The sequence below is a fragment of the Centroberyx affinis genome, unplaced genomic scaffold (genome assembly GCF_046629955.1).
Source record: "Centroberyx affinis isolate AG114_WGS23_722 - 3 ecotype Tasmania unplaced genomic scaffold, CSIRO-AGI_Caff_v1 ptg008676l_1, whole genome shotgun sequence".
Classification (NCBI taxonomy): Eukaryota; Metazoa; Chordata; class Actinopteri; order Beryciformes; family Berycidae; genus Centroberyx; species Centroberyx affinis.
In genome coordinates, this window is record NW_027284280.1 from 2262 (window position 1) to 23107 (window position 20846).

General features: G+C 42.0%; 1 protein-coding gene across 1 annotated transcript; it reads right to left on the reverse strand.

Moving 5' to 3' along the window:
* Positions 1-8607: 8607 nt before the first annotated feature.
* Positions 8608-18518, reverse strand: LOC139640222 (voltage-gated potassium channel KCNC2-like; the record flags this gene model as incomplete). The annotated part of the gene is made up of 3 exons (XM_071514401.1): positions 8608-8753; positions 14627-14797; positions 17585-18518. Coding segments are annotated over 3 exons (1251 nt in total), but the record flags the coding sequence as incomplete, so codon positions are not given.
* Between the last annotated feature and the right edge of the window lie 2328 nt (positions 18519-20846).

The following is a 20846-nucleotide window of genomic DNA, read 5'->3' on the forward strand; positions in this document are numbered from 1 at the left end:
CCCCCCCCCCCCCCCCCCCACAGTTAATGCTGTTATTACACGGCTCTTGTGTGTCGCGGCACTCAGCGCGCCCCACTACACGCTGCCCTCGTGCTTGTCAATAGGGGGCTCCGTGTCAGCGCATGAGTAATTTGGAGCGTTGCCGTGGCTTTTCGAGTGCGCACCTGAAACAAAGCCTGTAAACGGAGCCCCCACTCTGTTCCCTGACTCACTCTGCCCTCGTCAACTACGCCAATCTCATTAGACGCCACTCATCGGGGTTTAAAATGCCACGCCGCCGTTTGAAAGCCGCGGGGGCCCCGTGATCTGAGCAGTTCATTCATACAATACATGTAAACACACACAAAGGACGATGTGGACCGATGCCGTCTGGCGCAGGGCTTTTACCGAAACACCTCGCGGTAAGAGTGGAGACAGATTTATCACTGGAGGCTCCAGGGAGAGTTGAACCCCAAACTGTGGCAACTTTAGTGCCTTGCATATAGTTTTTATTTTTATATAGTTTTACATTTTTATTTCAATTTCAGTTTAGTTCTAGTTAGTATTTGTGTGGGTTTGGAAGTTTTTATTTTATTTTTATTTTATTTATTTTTTTAACAAATGTTTAGTTTTAGTTTCATTTTTATCTAGTTTCAGTTCTTGTTTTAGTAGTTTTTGTAGGGCTGTTTTGAATAATATAATATAATATAATATAATATAATATAATATACTATAATGATAGACAGAAAAGATATTTTGTATATGTTTGCAACAGGTATGGTGTTACCCAAACAATAAATCATAAATTCTTTTAAAATTTTATTTACATGAATCTTTCAATTTGCATTCAGTAAAAAAAGCCAAAAATGATCTGCCGAAAATTCACTCTTTTTTACCCTGCACATAAACAAAAAGGTAAAAACTAAAATCATTTCTCCTATATTTTTATCTTAGTTAATTGTGCGAGTAGATATGATAGTTTCAGTTCATTTTTATATTTTTCACAAAAGTTCATTTTCATTTCAGTTCAAGACATCTAGTTTTGTGTTAGTTTTGGTTTGTGACCCTGCCCTCGGTGCCTTGCTCCACACACTGAGCTGCAGGGAATTGAACCGTCACCCGCAGCCTCAGCGTCTTCTCCACCTGATCACAGAGTCTGTCTCCCTGCAGGAACTCTGGTTTCACCTCCTGCCTCCACACAGGCTGACTGACACGCTGTCCTGTGGTGAACACAGCGGTGACACGGGGTGGAGGGGGGTGGGGAGGGTGGGAGTTACCATGACACACTGCACTCACTACAGCACGCTACAGCAGTGGTTCTCAACGTGGGGTCCGGGGACCACCAGGGGTCCTTGAGGGCATCCCATGGGGTTCGGAGCAAATTGATGAATCGCTAAATTTCATTATTTCATTTACAAGAACAATTATAGAATGTAGGAGACTGACTATTTTGATCACAGTTTCTCTGTTATCTCTCTCCCTACAACACAGATAGTGTTCTGGACAAAATCATATCTAACAATAAAAATATTCTCAGATTTGGGTCCGAGGGACAAAATCGCATCAAATGGGGGTCCGTGGCCCTAATGTGGACTAAATTAGGGGTCCTTGATATGAAAAAAGGTTGAGAATCACTGCGCTGCAGTACGACTCTCTGCCTGTTTGGTTTATTATTACAGAAGTGAATGAACATTAGCTTTGAACCCTACTCACACACACATGATCACATGATCTCAAACTAAGATGAAAATTATAGCAGGTGTTAAAAAAAAACTTAAACTAAAATAATGAGAAAAATGAGACTGAAAAAACTGAACTTAAGCTATCTTGCCTACTAAAACTAACTAAAATGAATTAGAAATATACAGGGGATATTTTTAGTTTTTGTCTTTTTATTTATGTGCTACAAAATGCTGAGATACAAATACTAAAACTAAAACACTAAAAAATACTAAAATGCAAAAACTAAAACTACCAAACCCACAGTGAAAACTAACTAAAACTTCAATAAACTGAAATTGAAAAATTGTAAACTATATAAAAATAAAAACTAATGAAAAATCCCAAACTTTAATAACCATGACAATTGCACACCTGAATGAGACTTTAACCAGTATGACCAGCAGCCAGGTTACTCTGGTATGGAAATGAATAGAATAGAACAGAATAGAATAGAATAGAACACCACCAGAGAGAAAGAATCTATCTATCTAACTCTCTCTCTCTCTCTCTGTCTCATACCCACATACACACATGTTTTGCATCCACACACACACACACACACACACACACACAGTCCAGGAGAAATGTGTGCTTCTTTGTGCTTCACTGAGCAGAGAAGAATTTAAAACAGCCTCTGATACAATATTCATAGTCACGAATTTGGTATTTTGAAATTTCAGCCGCTGGCACCATACGGTTTCCCCCCCGGCTTCACATGATGTGTTGTCGAGGGGGGGGGGGGGGGGTCCTCTCTCTCTCTCCTGCAAAAACACACTCCCAGCCCCAGCTGTTTACATCTCCTTGGCACGTCTGTGGCTGTTTCCATGGAGACGGGAGTAAAGATAGTTGGGATGTCTCAGAGATACAGTGAGTGCGGCGAGCGGCGCTGATTGCTGGACGTGAGCTGAAGAATGAACAGGCAGTAGAGGAGGTAGAGAGGAGAGGAGAGGAGAGGAGGTGGAGAGGAGAGGAGAGGAGAGGAGGTGGAGAGGAGAGGAGAGGAGAGGAGGTGGAGAGGAGAGGAGAGGAGAGGAGGTGGAGAGGAGAGGAGAGAGAGAGGAGAGGAGAGGAGGTGGAGAGGAGAGGAGAGGAGAGGAGAGGAGAGGAGGTGGAGAGGAGAGGAGAGGAGAGGAGAGGAGGTGGAGAAGAGAGAGCCAGCTTACCATTATCTACCTGAACCTGGAAACCAACACCACCAGACTACTGCTGGGTGTTTCCAAGCACTGGTCAGCTGGTTTGCCTGTTACTCTAATGTGGCAATCACATTTAAAGCTGCACTAGGCAAGAATTTTAATGTAAAAATAAACTTGTTATATTAGCCTGAATCACAAAATGGGGCTTTAATAGAAAAGATCTTCCATCCTCACTAACTGAGATGCCATAATTTTGCTCTATTTGCTCAAATGAAATTCTGGTGTCAGGTATGAGCGCTTCTCCGCCCACAGGAGGTGAAATCCAAACGGTCTCCTAAACCAGTAGTTCTCAACGTGGGGTCCAGGGACCACCAGGGGTCCTTGAGGGGGTTCCAGGGGGTCCCCAGCAAATTGATGAAGTGTGAAACTTCACCATTTCTCATTTACAGGAAGTTAACACAATTAGAGAATGTAGAAGAAAGACTGTTTTGATCATAGCTTTACTGTTGTCTCTCTACCTACAAGACAGACAGTCATGGAATTCTGGACAAAATCATATCTGACAATAAAAATATTCTCAGATTTGAGTCCGAGAGACAAAATCTCATCAAATGGGGGTCCGTGGCTCTAATATGTACTACATTTGGGGTCCTTGATATAAAAAAGGTTGAGAATCACTGTCCTAAACCAGTGGTTCTCAATCTGAGGGTCGTGACCCTCCAGGGGGTCGCGAGGTAGTTTTGGGGGCTTGCAAGATGATTTATGGGATAGGAAAAAAGTTTCTGTTTCCACTGTAAAAATGTATTATCAAGTCTATTTTTTCAGATTTTTTTTTTTCTTGTGAAACATTGAATAGTTTTCAGCCTCTCAGCCTCCTCTGATAATGAATCAAATGAAACAACCTGAAAACGGAAAATTATTGTTTGGTTGAACTCTTCACACTTCTTCACAGAGTAGAAATCGCTTCTTTTTAAGGGGTCAGGAGCTAAAAAGGTTGAGAACCTCTGTCTCTTTGGTTCTTTGGTATAAAGCATCACAGACCGGCCGGTTGGTAAACATGAGCTGCTGTGTGACGTTTACTGACCTCACTGCACAGGATTTCTCGGTACTGAAGTTCAAACAGTTACCTCTCACTGCCATTTGGAGCTGCCAACATGCCAAATTCCCTCTAGTGCAGCTTTAACCTGTGAGATAAAACCGGAGCGCTATCTCTGTCATTTGTATCTGAAAAGAGTCTGAATAGTCTGAATGAAATGTTGACAATCAAACAGGTAGATACCATTTTAAATGAATTGTTACTTTGCAGGGAAATCCACATTTAGGCTGTGAGTTGTCTGATTGGTGCAAAGTTTTTTGTCAATAAACCCTCAATCAGAGAAAAAAACATCACACTTGTCATGCAGTGATATGAAGCAAAGAAACAAACGATCAGTTAAAAGATAAATAGTTTATGTGAATCTCTCACATAGCATTTACCTTTACTCTATACACATTGTTTTGAACGTGATATACAGTATGTCATCTCTTCATTGTTTTTTTTTGTTTGTTTTTTTACAATTTGACATAATGATTTTTTTTTCAGCATGCACTTTAGAATGCCAACAAAAGGCTCCACAAATACAGACTTCAAACTAGAATTTTTCCTCACAGTAAAACATACAAAACATGAACTTGGATCAAAAGCCTGACAGTTTGAGGACAAGATGGAGAAGCACAGCATCGGACTACCATGACTTTTACAACAGTAGACACAAAAATACATGTTCTGGATTCAAAAAAATAAACACCTTTTCAAGTTACAACGTCGTCCTAAAAATACACAATGAACGGTTCCCCTTTGTTAATTCAAAGAGTAAAGCAGCGTGTGTACTACACAAGGAGGATTGTGGGTACGGGGCGACGCTCGACAGCTAGCCAACCACTGTGCAGGTCGCAACCGGCATGAAACACGGACCGGTTCCTGGAGTCGCGGATCAATCCTCTCTCCGTCAGGCTTTGTAGCTGCTGCTGTTTAGACTGTTTTTTTCTTCTCTGTCCTTGTTTTAACGGGTTGCTGAAATCACAGTGTGGATCGGCGCTTTTTTTCGTTTTTGGGTGCTTATTGCAAATCGGATCGGATTTGTCGGGTACATGAGAGTTGCTACCGTACAGATGCGGCCGATGTAGAAGTCCCGCTCTTTACGGCACGCTTGCTAAACCACTGCTACACTTTTGCTCCGCCCCCCCGAGAGGGAAATGTTTGGAAGAAGTTATGCTGTTTTTGTTTTTTTTCTGTTTTTTTTTCTGTTTTTTTTAAGCCATCGGAAGTTACAAGGAATGATCTTGGTACAACTGCTTCTACTGTACAAACCTTCAAGAAAACAAGCGTCTGCAGCACTAATGCAGGGTAGATGCGGGTTAATTGCGTGGCGCGGGACTTCTACAACGGCGAGTACATCACAGGGGGGACTCAGGTTCATTCGTCTATGTGCTAAAAAAAACGGACTGGAAGAGTGACAGCATCTAGTACACTCCCTGGTCTGCACTGACCTGGCCTCACAAACTGCAGATCTGACCCTGGAGCTTTAGGATACACACATTTAAACACACAGCAGAGCAATTAATCCACTGAAAATTACCAAGGGAAACAAAAGCAATGATGACCATAATGTCACATTTATTCAACTTAGCACGTTTGTCTCTCTATACTGTATATACTGTATGTAGAATTTCATATATGAATACACTCCATTTTTAGAACACAAAGTGCCTCAACTGATACATCTTAATACACTTATTGCGAGGAGGGAAACCACAGCAAGTAAAGTGATTGACGTGTGTCACGGCGCAACTTAGCAACCAACGACCTTGTTACCTGACTCGCCATCAAAAGACAGATGAGTGGGCGGAGCCTCTTGGCCCAGATGTGCTGTGTTGTCGTCTTATTTACAAGAACAATATCTATACAGTAGCTAGCCTCTTTTTAAGGAGTTTGTCCAGTTTTCTTTGCTTTCCTTTTTTTTTTTTTTTTTTTTCTCCAGTGTGCCAGTTCGGCTCAAGTCCAAAATAGGAAAAGAAAACAAAAACAAAAACAAAAAAAAATTCCGGAAAGGTAAATGCTTCTTCAAAGTCCTCCGATTCCCAGAATTCCCTTTGATCGCTAAGTTCCTCTCCCGCTCACTGAGCCGTGGGCCGGGTGGCTGTCAGTCAATGGGTTTTTGCGTCCATCCTGGTCGATAATGTCCTGTGGGCGGGGCCTTATGGCTCCAAACGGGATCCACTCACTGCAATAGGTCCTCACACTGATGACAGTCTTATCCCACCGTCATTCAAATAGGAAATGAATTGTCTGAATAAAATATAAACAGGTCACATCTCTAAATATCAGAAATGCATCTGTCTCTGTTGAGCATCATTTTAGAAGAACTGACATGCAGACACTGGCTATTTTCAATATATGCACAAAAGCTGTAGGCCTATAATAAGATAATATAAACAAGAACATAATACAAATCTATGGCGTTCTTTGAGCATATATTTATAATTATAAAAGCTCTATTGTATATTGCAATGGTTTGGTGGGGGTGATTCAATAATTTGGTATGCAGACAAAGAGAAATGTTAGCGAGAGCTCCTCTTTTAATTGGCTGACTTTTTGCCAAGCTATGTGTAAGATGTATCTAACTGTGAGCCAGTTGCTAAGCAACCTTGTGCTACTGGTATAGACATACAGTCGGTCGGGCGAGGCACATCGCTGAATGGGAATGTCTGCTGTCCCACACCTGTTGGTGCACAGCAGCATGTGTGTGTGTGTGTGTGTGTCTGTGTGTCACAAAAACTCTCATCAATAATAAATTACTTCGCCTTTCAATAAAACAAAAAGGCTGCTTCAGTTGGAGAGGAGATTTACTGACACATAAAACCATTTTGAGGGAATTCATGTCAACCTGCCTGGGAAAGCACAGTTCAGTCTTTCAGTTTCCAGTGAGAGTATAGTTGGAGGTTTGGATATCCACCGTGTAGAAAGTAGAATCTGATGTGTGAAGGTGGTATGTGTAGCAGTTTGTATTTCTCAAAATTAAGACCAAATTTCTCATGGAATTTCTCATGCACAGAGGATGTTGTTAAGCTACTTATCCCGCTCCACGTGTTTATTTTGAAGAGCAAGAAGAAGAAGGAGGAGAGCTGACAACAGCCCTTGATAACGGCTCACATGCATTCTGACGAGGTAAGCTAATATGAAGTTGAAACTACGCAGTTAGAGTAGTGGAACTGGAATAAAGTTGTGTATTAATTGCAACGTAAAATGGTTTTGTACTGTAAAGCAAAATGACTTCATGCCACAAAGCAATCCAGCAGATTTCCCACAAAATCTGATGCAGTAGAGGCGATTTGTTTGTTTACAATCTCAAAATGAATACAGTAATGATTTATTGATGTTAAAATGCTACAGGCAGCACCTGTAATGCTGCTATCAAGGTTTTAGCAATTGTGTGTGTGTGTGTGTGGTGAATGAGTGTGTGTTTGTAATCTGTTTGTCTGTGCAGTAATACACTTAATCTCCTCATAAGATTATTGAATTACCCCCTTTTTCAGTGCACACACAAAAAAACCAAAACACAGCTGATGAGGAGGAGGGCGGAGGCCTCTGCACTGCTCTCTGACCCACACGCCCGTTCACAAGGACAAGGTTACCTGTCCGCCATGGCGGCGCCTTCCCCCAAGCCATTAAGATAGAACGCTGCTCTCTGCTTGTGTGAAACCAGTAAAGACAACCTCTTTGCAGTTATCTGTGAGTAAACAACCAGAGACACTTCAGCTTGGCAACATGGCGGCGGTCCGTCAAAGAAAAACACAGAGGGAAGAGGAGTGGGGGGGGGGGGGGGGGGGGGGAGAAAAGTTAATTGGAAATAGCAGCAGACGAGCACAACCCACATGCAGAGAGGAACGAATACCCAGTTGGCATTCTGTGTGTTTTTTAGTGTTCGGTCTCCTTGGTGGATTGTAGGCAAAGCCGATGGCACAATGAGACACAATACAAGTTGAGTGCATCCCTCCCGCCCTCCACCTCCCCCCCCCCCCCCCCCCCCCCCAAAAAAAAACAAAAAACATTTTCCAACATAAAGCGTCTCCTCACTGTCTCCTCGGCCCTCCTCCCCTCGCCACAGCGCTGCAGACGATGGTACAGGATGATCCATGCAAACATGAGCAGGCCCAGCAGCAGGTGAAGAGTGACAGACTGTGCATGTGCTTGTGTGAATCGAAACACAGTCCAAAAGACAAATTCTCCACCCCAACCTGCCCCCCCCCCCCCGCTCCCTCCCTCCCTAACCCAAAAATAAAGTAGCAAACCAAAGACAAAGTCACAGTCATATGAGGTTAACATGAAGTGACATCTCTCTCTTTTTGGAAGCACATCTTTTTCAAGGTATCTAAATATAGCAACATCTAATATCCCTGATTATTAATATGTCCTTTATTAAATGTTATGGCTGCTACTTCTGAAGCCACCAGTCAGAGTCCATTTATTGCAAGTCTTAAAGTACGACGATATTGAGCTAAAGGGAACTCCAAGTGACAGGAGAACTAACAAGTTACTTTAGGAAGTTGGCTAAGCACATCTACCTTCAGGGAAAGGGGAGAGTGAAGATTTGCTCAGGTAGCCCAAGCCGCTAACATTAGCCTTAGCTACAAAGTTAAGTACTTAACCACTATTCACAATATCTATTACAGAGTTCAGCTATAATACCAAAGGGAGGTGGCTTATTTTGGGGGAGCGGTTGGGCCAGACTTCTCACAGGATGGAGGGGATGGGGGAGCGAGAGCGCCGCAGCGGGCAGGGCGATCCGTAGGGCGAGCTCACAGGAGACAACCTCAGGGCGTTACCAGCCATGCCAGTCATGCCCGCTATGTTGTTTAAGCTCCGGGATTTCTCATAGCCTTCAGATGGGGGGCGACAGAGAGGTGGTGGTGGTGGTGGTAGTGGTGGTGGTGGTGGTTGTGCAGGAACAGGACATGAACACACACAGGCAGGCAGGCAGGCAGGCAGGCAGGCAACGGTCCAAGTCCAAGCCAGCCGAGTGAACCGGGACAAGACAGGAGACAGGAGTGAGACACACTGCATGGTGAGAGCATGCACAAAACATTTTCTGACAATGAGAGTAAGGCAGATTAGAGTTTTAGTTAAGTACTGGAAACATTTCTCAGATGCAGAGCTGCTCTGGAGGCAGAAATTATAAAACCTCAGTGGGCGGAGCCAAAGAACCACAATTTTTCTGGCTAAGTAACTGATGTCCAGTGAAAAAGACAAGAGGTAAGAGAGGAGGAAGCTAATGTTATGAAGCCTAATGCTCTGCTTCTAACTGAAAAAATACAATCTATCCATACTGAGTTATCTAGGTTAGCTAGTTAGCCTAGCTGACCTTCAAGTTCAAACTAGCCATACTAGTCTAGGAAAGCTAGTTAGCTAGCTGCTGACCTTCAACATCATGAATGTCATGGTCATGAATGAATGGAAAAAAAATGAGTAATTACCTTTTACATTTTGTATTTACGACTTGACCAGAGTTCCTTCTTTGTCAGTTAGCTAACTTGCGGCTCTGAAAAACTGTTGCTCTTTGGCTCCGCCCACTGAGGTTTAATTCAACCAATCAGATTATTTCTGCCCCCAGAGCAGCTCTGCTTCTGAGAAATGTTTGTAGAACTAAAACTACAATTTGCAAGAGTCAAATCCATATTAGAGCTAGTGTTATTCTTAAAATAGCAGTGTTGAAGAATAATCCATACATAATTGGTTCATCTCATGACATCATCATTAGTATTTTCTCTCACAAGAAATTGATAAAGCATTAACTTGCCATAAAATCTTCAAAAAATGTTCTATACGTCAAATGATGATTGGTTTACTAATGCTTGTATAAACTGTTGATTCACATTTTGGCACATTGAGTTACATACACAACAGTCATAAATAGAAACCCAAGTGTATTTATATACAGTAAGTGATTTAAGCCTAAAAACATGCAAATTACTTGCAAAATATAACATAGACTTGCATCCAAACAGTATACATACTGATGATGATGAGGATGAATGAAAAAGCCCTTAAATACTGATGCTTAAATTATCTTTACAAATGTTCTCTGTACAGCAGCTGAAACCTCTAAAGATGCAACACGTGACGCACTCTGACAAATTTGCATTCGGCCGTTTTGTGCAAAATAAACAAGCAAGCCAAAGCAGCCAGATCATTAATGGAGCATGCCAATCAGCTGGCGTAAACACTGACGAGGAACAGCTAATGGAACGTTGCCTCATTACCATACCGCATACGGCACCATTTGTTTCACAGAGAGAAGGGTGTAAATAAACCGCAGCCGCTTCAGAACCAGCCGAGCGGGCGGAACAAAGGGCAGCCTGGGTGTGCGCCAACAGGTAGCGGGGAGTAGAAAGGACCTCATGTTTTATGCATGAGCGTCGGGCGGTGGCGGCGGCGGCGGCGGGCGGTGGCGGCGGCGACCGCGACCGCCGACTGAAGCGGCAGAGACGAGGGCGCAGCTGACGCCCGCCCACGACGGGGAAAAAAAAACGAGGCTGCGAGGAGCCCCCCCCCCCCCCCCCTGCTGCGAGGAGACCGCCATGTTGGGCTCCCGGAGGGTCTGGGCCGCACTTCGCTTTACTGCCAGACTCTGTGAAGACTCAGCTGTGCAACGCTGTAAACATCAACACATTATCTGAATTTCATCATGAGCATATTCAGACTCATGAATAGGGTAGAAGATTATAATTTGAAATGGGAAAAATATTTATCTAATATTAGAGGTCCAGACTAGGGCTTGGTACTGTGTCAATCTCAGTTAGGCCTATATTCTGTCTTTTTTCCTTCTTTTTCTTTTTCTTTGTAGATCTGGTTTAGCCTGTATTGTATTTAACTATTTGGTTACTATTTTTGTCATTGTCATGATCAAAGCTGAGTGAGATATTGTGCTATGATGAGATTGTTTTGTTTTTGTTTTTTTCTGTTCATTTTATTGTTTGTTTTTGGGTTTTTTTTTTGGGGGGGGGGGTTGTTCTGTGTGTTTCCATGTACAAATATACATGCCATTATTGTTGGATGTCTGCAAACTACTCTACTCAAATGTATGTTATGTACATGTGTATGCTATTGGAAAATGCCAATAAAAATATGAATCATAAAAAAGAAACCCTGCCGGAATAATACATATCCTGCAGTGTGTTCGTGAATACGGCTCTCCACGTGAACCTAAATATTGTATTATCCTTTTATATGAACGACATCGACTGTAAAACCCGGTAATGTTCAATACGCCCCAAATTCAATAAAAAAAAAAATCTTCAATTTACTAGCAGGATGTGGAGCAATAACACGGGGAGCAGCGTTCAGATCGCCTTCTGGAGAGGCAGTTAACTTCTGATAGGAGGCAATTAGCGGAGGCTTAGCGGAGTTCCACATTACTGTGTAGATTAACAACGTTAATGCCTCGAGATGTCTGAGATAAAATGGAGGAATTAATCTGACGAACACGCTTCCGGCTCTACATGCTCCCTAAATGTTATTTTTGTCCGTTCCAAACAAGACTGACGAGACGTTAATGTATTTCAGAGTAACGCGTAGTAAAAATACTTTACTGTTACTGTACTTAAGTATTAAGTATCTGTACTTTTTTTTCACTGAAGACTTTTTTACTTTTACTCACTATACATTTCAAAAGAAAAATCTATACTTTTTACTCACGAACATTTTCAAAACAGACTCGTTAATCTCGGGAAATCATCTGCTGATTTTTTTTTTTCTGCATCAGACAACGAATGTGATCGGCTGCTTGTTCAGCAAAGCGACACCAAAAAGGAGGGAAAGGGACAGAGAGAGAGAAGCAACACGAAGAAGAGAGAAGCAACAAGAGAGAGCAGAGGATTAACGTTGGTGATCTGAGCTGCAGACCATCTGGGATTCAGAGGAACGCTCAACAGAAAACCAGTTTAGTTCATTAGAATTACTTTTTTAGACGACTAGTTTACTTTTATACTTTCATACTAAATTTAAGCCCATGCACTTTTGTACTTTGACTTGAGTAAAGGATTTCAAATGGTACTTCAACTATAGTTTATTTTTAGATGAGTATTTGCACTTTTACTTGAGTAAGGAATTTGTGTACTTCTACCACCTCCAGAGGTGGAAAGTAACTAAGTACATTTACGCGAATACTGTACTTAAGTACAATTTTGAGGTACTTGTACTTTACTTGAGTATTACCATTTTATGCTACTTTATACTTTTATCTCCACAACATTTCAGAGGGAAATATTGTACTTTTTACTCCACTACCTTTATCTGATAACTTAAGTTACTAGTTACTTTGCAGATTCAGATTATTAATACAAAATATAATCAACTAATAAATTGTGATGTATTATTATAGATTACTGTAAGATACCCAGCAGTATATAAAGTAGTGGAAATCAGCCCCACCTTTTCCAGCTGCAACATTAAAGTGATGCTTACACATTAATGCATCAATAATTAGAATTCAATAATATAATATATACTGTATTATTCTGAAATGGGCCATTCTGCATAATGAGTACTTTTACTTTTGTTGCTTTAAGTACATTTTGATGCTAATACTTTTGTACTTTTACTTAAGCAACATTTTGAATGCAGGACTTTCACTTGTAACAGAGTATTTTTATACTGTGGTATTTCTACTTTTACTTAAGTACAAGATCTGAGTACTTCTTCCACCACTGACCACCTCTGATGTATTTTACAAAAATAATGTGTTTTATGAGACACATTTTGGTGGCGTTGAACTCCTACTGTACCACGCTGACTGCAGCATCACCTCAGTTCTACTGTCTGTTGCTCTCTTTATACACTTTGGGTCATGACCTTTATAGTATTCCTTTGAAACTGCATGGAGCAGCAACAAGGCATTCTGGGAATTTAACAGATGTTAACTTCGTGACGACCTTTAGCTCGGGTCAAAGTGTTCGTCAGTCTGACCTTTCCGCCGACGCACCGCGACAGGACTGAGGGCGATGATTGACAGGCAAATATTTCAGACGGACTTGACAGCAAAATTTGAAGGCAAATTTTGTTGGCAGTATTTCTAATTGGAAACAATGTATTCTTCAAGCTTTATCTGTAGCAAACTTTGCCAGCAAAGTTGCAACATTGTCCAATCAGAAGCAAGAAATGGGTCATCCAGGCGGTGCGATAAGAGTCAACTCATAACTTTTGACTCGGGTAAATTGACTTCTTCATTCCTATAAATGTTGATGCCTAGTAATGACAACATATCCTGAGCTTGGAATTATAAGGTTCTATCTGAGATTTTTTGTTTGTTTTTTTAAAATCACAATTGAGTCATCCACATATTCATGATCTTTGAATGTTACTTAATGCCTGTGTGGTGTTATTTTTTTAAAATAACCTTTTGGGGTTAAATATTTAAAAAGGAAGAAAGTATAACAGCTAATAACAGTAACAGTTGTTAATAACAGTTTTCCAGCTGGGATGTCAAATGTTTGTTGCTCAGCATCAGAACTGCACTCCACTCAGACAGAACCTTATAATTACAAGTTCATGATGTTTACTTGATTTGAATGTGAATGATGTGTTTACTGGTGATCAGCTGAGACACTGCTTCCTTTTAGCAGCAGCAAATGTTAGCAGCCTGCAACACTACTCTGGTATCAAATTTCATGTGACTTCAGTAATGATATGAATGAAGAAGTCAAACTACCTGACATTTATGAGTTCATTGGAGGAAAACATGTTTCTTTATCCATTTTCATTCCTCCAAGCCTAAAAAATTGTCAGGCATCCCTGAACATTTTTTGCCTTCTTTGCCCATTGCCACCATTTCCCTATCGCTCATGCTCATTGCCCATTTCATTGCAAATTTGCCCCAAATCTGCCTGAAACATTTGCTGGTGTATCATCACCTTAAAGCTGATGTTACACTAGGCAATTTATTTGGGCAATGTAGATGCGCAACGGTCCTGGCAACAGCCAACAAAGTGAGACACAGGGTCAGACATTTATTCAAGTGTTTCCTGGCAACAAGAAAACTTAAATAAATTGTAAATGAAGCAACAGTTCTGAGTCAGCTCCACGGACGCTGTTGCCCCTCAGAATTGCCGAAAAAGTTGTGCTGTGTATCGCTGTGGAGCCGCAGCAGCAGCAGCAGCAGCTCCCCGTGGGTCCTGAGGTTACGTTACCTGAGCTGACTAGGGCTGAACATACAGACTCCCCCCCTCCAGGGATGTTGGTGTCCCAGGCACTAAGGATACGGATCAGCGGATGAGGATCTTGACTGATGTATTCACTGCTTTTAAGATCTATTCTAAACTTCACTCAAAACATGTTGTGCTCTGATATCATGTGTTTTTTCTGGTAAACATGTCTGGTTCACGCTCTGCTTTTTTGAGTTTTTTAAAAGAATATTCTAGTCATACCGATACAAACAAGTACAGTCACAGGAAATCCCCTTGAGATGAAACCTAATCCAGGCGCATGAACAACGAACAGTGAATAAAACATGAATCACTATTAATGAACAACAACATGCATGAATTTCAGAATGATTCTAATAGACAATAACAACCTTGCATGCCTTTTATAGCTCTACCAGAAATAAAGACAATACTCCGCTTTCATGAAATGGCTTGCATGATCAATTTTATAGATACTTAAACATAAAAGTTCCACTAAGCCATGTAAAAGAGCCTCATAATTTCCATATTGCATGCTGGGTAATGGCAGCTGTCCAGAGGGGAGAGGCGGCTACCTGTTTTGCGGATCCCTCCGTCTGCGGGGCAGCTGTAGTCACTAGCGGCGAGCAGGAAGCACGTCCCCCCGCTCCGGCGGTCCTGGTCCCGGGTGCTGGACCTCCGCATCGGGACCCTCTCCTCCGGCGACATGGTCAGGTCGCTCCCGCCGCTGCAGTCCGCCGACAGAACTGCAGGGGGAACCAATCGGGACGGGTTATGGAGCTGAAACGTTCCTTTTTTTTAAGCGGCCTGGGTTCTAGAAGTAAATTTCCCATTCATTTTTCCCAGAAAATCTTAAGCTTTGAGCCGAACCAACCAGCTATGAGAGGAATCACAAGCTTATAACAACAGATTCAGAAAAAAATATATGACAAAAAAAAAGGCAACAAGACTGGAGCGAATGAACGACTCATCCCATACGGTACAGAGTGATGTCATCGATTCTGTTTCCCTTATCTTCAACAGTGATGCTGAATAATATGTAATAATATGGTAGTGTTTAATGATTTGTAATGATTTTGCACACCCTTCTCCTCCATCACTTCACCTCAACCACGATGGTGCGTCGTCAAATCACTGATACAGGTTGCTAGGCGACGTTACTTCGCTCTGGTCTGGATCTCAGTGGGCAACATTTCTAACGCCACACTTATGTCATACGGGATTTACTGTAAATACGACCTGCCGACTGGGAAAAAACGTTCACATCAATGTTCTAGTGGTTAATACAATTTGGATAAATGGGACTTTTTTGCAATTTCTCCCACATATTGACACTTCAGTGTGTCAACACAAGCGGTAAACATAGCAGGGAATCCACCGATGTCGGCAGTCCAATACAATAAAAATCAAAACTATCAGTTATATTCACAGTAATACAGTCAAGTCTATTTGTGAGCAATGGCTGCTGCACTTAGTTTATGGTTGATTTTTAATTCTTAAAGTTAAACATGTGAACGATTCCGAGTTGTACCAACGAGAACGTCGTCCCGTTCTTACGCTTCTTCCCATATGACATGAAGGCGCCATACGAGTAACAGCGGCCTCTCTGATTGGTGGGGAACTCGCTAAAGCCTGTGGGTAATTATTACACAAGGAACTCAGGAATACTCAGGAATTTCTTAACAACAAAGCTGAGATCAGATTGACAGATGGCGTCTACAGGAACATGTACAGTATATCCGTTTCACAATCTGATAACTCGTGGTAAATCTGCCTTGCACCTTTAAAATGTTACAGCTAATAATCGAATTCCCTATGGAAAAAATGAATGGGAAACTTACTTCTGGAGCGTTTCAGCTCTATCCAAGCATAGAGAGAAAGGGTGATGGGGTGGAGAGGGGAGGGGAGGTGGGGGAGTGTGTGTGTGTGTGTGGGGGGGGGGTTATGAGGGTGTGTCGGGGGGAGAGGGAGGAGGGTGCGAAGGGATGGTCAAGGGATGACAGTCATGACAAACATCAAACAGCCTCCCACATTAAAAGCATGGCACCAAATGTCACAAGCGCCACTGTGCAGCACAATAGAGGTCAAAGGTCATACGGTGTGCAGAGTCAATGGGAGAGACTCACACCGTGAGTCACACTCACACCAGCCAATCAGAGGGCTTACAAGGATGGAAAACATGTTTTTTAGATGTCTGTATTTGTCAGGCATTTGGGAGTCTAAATATATATATACAGTATAACAGTAACATAATACTATTGATATTCTATAAAAATGATCAATATAATACAACAATATTCATATAGTAACATCCATCCTATAGAGAATTTCTGCAGAACTAATTAAATTTAATTCAAATTTTTTTTCCCGCATTTTAGCTTTTAGGAAAATCAGGAGCAGGCAGCAAGTTGATTAAAATGACAGTTTGAAAATTAGCTGTAGGTAGGTTAGCCAAAATATTATATTTCAATATAACGTAATATATAACCAAAACAATACATCATATATATCCAAAATGATGGGTAATATATACCCCAAAAAATACGTAATATATACCCAAAATAACATTGAATCAATACTGTCAAACAAAGCTTGTTTGTTTCAATCAACAGTGTATATACATATCCACTGAAGGATACCCATTTTGGAAAACCAAAAATGCTAAATGTTATATGTTAAACACACACACACACACACACAATATATATATTCCCTCCTTGCATTTGTCCAAATGGTTATATATGGAATAAAACCTTTCAACATGCAAACATAAGGCATAAGGCGGTCTTGGGGACGCAAAACAGGAAACAAACCTTTCAGACTTTGTATTTCAAATAACTTCTAAGGAAATCTCACAGGCGACTAAAGCAGATTGATTCTGTTTTTGCATTCATTTGAAACATGAATTATTCTATGCTTATTAAATATAAGCATTACAGACCTAATAAACAAGTAGACTGTGAGGAACCCGGAGTGTGCACCTACCCTCAGGAGTGTCTGTACTAGAATTCAAAGTAAGTCAGTATACTGAGGTCAACACTAATTTCCATCAATATCAGATGTGTCAGAGTAAATTACTGACACGAGCCTAGAGGGAAAAACAGCCACCTACGGTCCAAACAACAAATGAACAATCCCTACTGAAAAAAAAAAGACTTCAACACTGGGACTGCTTCCCTCTCCGACTGAATTCTTATCAACATGAAATATTTCAACACAATCACTCTCATCTCCTACTCTCAATACCTTTCGCATCGCCTCCCTTATCACTGTGGCAACCGGAGACAAGGCAAAGCTGCGAGGCGAAAGCGCTCAATCTTTTATGGGGAAGCCGCCATGGTGCTTGTGACTCTCGAGGGAGAAAAGCATTTCTAGTCTCGGGGGGGAATCTGTCAAATGGCCATAGCTCTGTACCTGAGATGAAGTCCCTTATGGATTCCCCTTGTAGTTACATAAATAACCCCCTCCCTGCTGCTGCCGAGAGACCGTAGCCTGAGCTGCAGTGTGGAGGTGTGGTCGCGTGGCAGTCTTACCTGAGCGGTTGCGTTCTAGCACCCTGCTCCCCTTGACGTGGCACAGGTCACCCTGGGTGCTGTTGCAGGTGGTGTTGAGATCGGCTTTGCAGTAGGTGGGGGAGCCTCCCTGCACCGCCTGTGGGATGTGCTTCTTCCTCTTCTTGGGCAGCTTCTGCTTGGCCATGGCCAGAGAGTAGTACATCCCAAAGTTATTGACGATGACGGGCACGGGCATGGCTATCGTCAGCACCCCCGCCAAGGCGCACAACGCGCCCACCAGCATGCCTGACCACGTCTGTGGATACATGTCGCCATAGCCCAGTGTCGTCATGGTGACCACGGCCCACCAGAAGCCAATAGGGATGTTCTTGAACATGGTGTGGTGGCTAGCGGTGGGGTCGTTGGGGCTGGCGCCGATGCGCTCGGCATAGTAGATCATCGTGGCAAAAATTAACACCCCCAACGCCAGGAAGATGATGAGCAGCAGGAACTCGTTGGTGCTGGCCCTTAACGTGTGGCCCAGCACCCTCAGCCCCACGAAATGACGCGTTAGCTTGAAGATACGCAGGATACGGACGAAGCGCACCACCCTGAGGAACCCCAACACATCCTTGGCTGCCTTCGACGAAAGGCCGCTCAGCCCTACCTCCAAGTAGAAGGGCAGGATGGCCACGAAGTCGATGATGTTGAGCACGCTTTTTACAAACTCCAGCTTGTCCGGGCTGAAGATCACACGCACCAGGAACTCGATGGTAAACCAGAAGACACAAACGCCCTCCACGTAGGTGAGCGCCGGGTCAGTTTCAATCTCATACTGCGGGCCCAGGTCCGACAGACTGTCATTCCGCGCTTTGTCGGTTTTGTTAATGATGGTGTTGAAAGCCTCATGGGTCTCCAGGCAGAAGGTGGTGATGGAGACCAAGATGAAGAACAAAGATGCAAAGGCAACAAACTACAGGAGAGGAGAGTAGAGGAGAGAGGGGAGGGTGAAGAGAAGAGAGAAGAGGAGATTAGAAAGAGGAGAAAAGAGAAAAACAGAATGACATCAATACAAATCCAATATCAATTCATTTCAAGACATTTCAGATGCTTGAACCATTATGTTCTATACACTGGCTTGGTGTACGAGCAATACCAAGATACTGAAAATTCAATTTCATTCATTTACTCTTGAGAAAGACAGAGAACTAAGGCAACTTTAATTAACTTGCATCAATTTGAATGGACTCCAGAGAGAGGAGCAATCTATTAGCAAGAGCAACAAATAAACACACTCTACCCCATGCTCCTTGTGGGAATGTAGCATGGGAATGCAGATGCAGTCAGATTTAATTTACTGCTATTGATATGTGGGGCAGTTAGCAGTAAAGCACAGAGGAAAGTGGTAAAACCAACCAAACAAACAAATGTAATTCAGCAGTGCAGTGGGGAATTGGGGCATGGTATTTTGGGGTGTGCATATGTCCCAATGTTTGATTATGTTTTAGCATGTTAAGTATGCTTCATACGTTTGTTTTTGTTTTGCCACGTCTAAATGTGCATCGTTGTATGTTTTACCCTGTCTTTGAATGTTTACAGTAAAGCTCAATAAAAACAGTACAGGAAAAAGTGGGATAACATATAACATGAGTCAATTTAAAACATAAAGACTGTATGTGCATGACTTAAGCCTATAAACCCCCACCCACCTATGCCTTTCCTCTATTTAAGATAGGTTTCATTCATTAATCCCTTCCTATCCAATAGAGGCCTTTCAGGTAATGTAACACGCCCTCTGGCGGCCATTTTGGAGGTCTTCAGCTCTTGGGCAACAATAGCTGTGAACAGCTGTTTGTGTTTCTAAATGTATGACTTTGGCGTCTCAACAGAATTTAATAGATGTGGTTAATTTCTGTGCTGTTTTTGACTGGGAATTGATTTTGATTGATTTGGTTGATTTGATCGATGTTTTGTTTAGATGTCAGTGTGCTAGCTAGCTAACCACAGTATCTGGTTATCTATCACTGTTCTGTTGTCAACATATTTTAACGAGTGTTAGGTTAGTAGTGGCTAGTAGTCGCATGTTAACATTATCAGTTGGTTTGCTAAATTAGCCTGCTGGCTAGCTAGCTAACGAAGCCAATAAACCAGCTGTTTGTGTAGGTTAACTGAGCTGAGAGAGAACTCGCAGTGCATTGGAGTAGCAACTAGGACCAAAGAGGGAAGGGCCCAAATTTAGCTTACTGTGTCACAGTAAGCTAAATTTGGAAACAAATCCACCTTATCACACTATTCACTTTTACTTAAAACACTGAACTGACCTACAACCGCACCACAAGAATCTTTTTTTAGGTATCTTTTTTTGCCCTGCATTATTTATTAGCTATACAAATGGAAGCCATCTTTTCTCAATTGTTCCCCTTTGTGTCTGGGCAGCAGTGTCCAACGGCAAAGTCAGGCAGGGACAGAGACGCCTAAATAGTCCTCCTGGGTGCTATTTGTTAACCCCCTGATTCACATTTACTGCCAACATGCAGGGACGCATAGAAATAAGGTGTTTTATTGGGACGCTGGTTGCCAACTACACAGGCTTGAGGCTAGGGTGACGGACATGGTGACGTCATGGATCGAGGATTCGATTTGTTGGCATTGCATTAAATTGTAAATGGCGAGGACGACGGGAAATGGACAGGGAGATGAGAGTGGTGGGGGGCTCAATGGCACCAAGTAAATGAGATACGTTTTTATAACCATGACAATAACATGCATAAGGGGTTGCCCAGAATGCACCAACATGAAAATCATGAAGCTCAAGATAGTTTAATTCCAATTTGAGATATCAGAGAAAAAAGGAAAGATGAAAGATGAATTATTATAAACTAGAAAAATAGGAAAATAATTCTGCACACTGCAAATAAAAGGCTAGGACAGCATGTAGCTAAAAACGTTTGCTCCCTAGTTCTTTTGTAAATATATTTCTTTTTTCACTTGGACCTTTAAGTTGGGCACTTATGCAATAAATTAGTTCTGTTTTTTAACTAGACTTTTTTGTCCTAGCCTTTTATTTGCAGTGTGCAGAATTATTTCCCTATTTTTTTAATCTGAGATATCTACCATTTGAAACCTACCTTTGAGACCTACTTTTACAAAATGATAACACACAATTTTAAATAATCAGGATTTGTTCAAAAAGATTTTAGGTGACTTTAATCATTGGTCAACCAAATGATAACATGTTTACAGACTGGATCCTTTTATTTCAGGATGCATGGATCTTGTTTTGGTAATGAATACTTCTAAT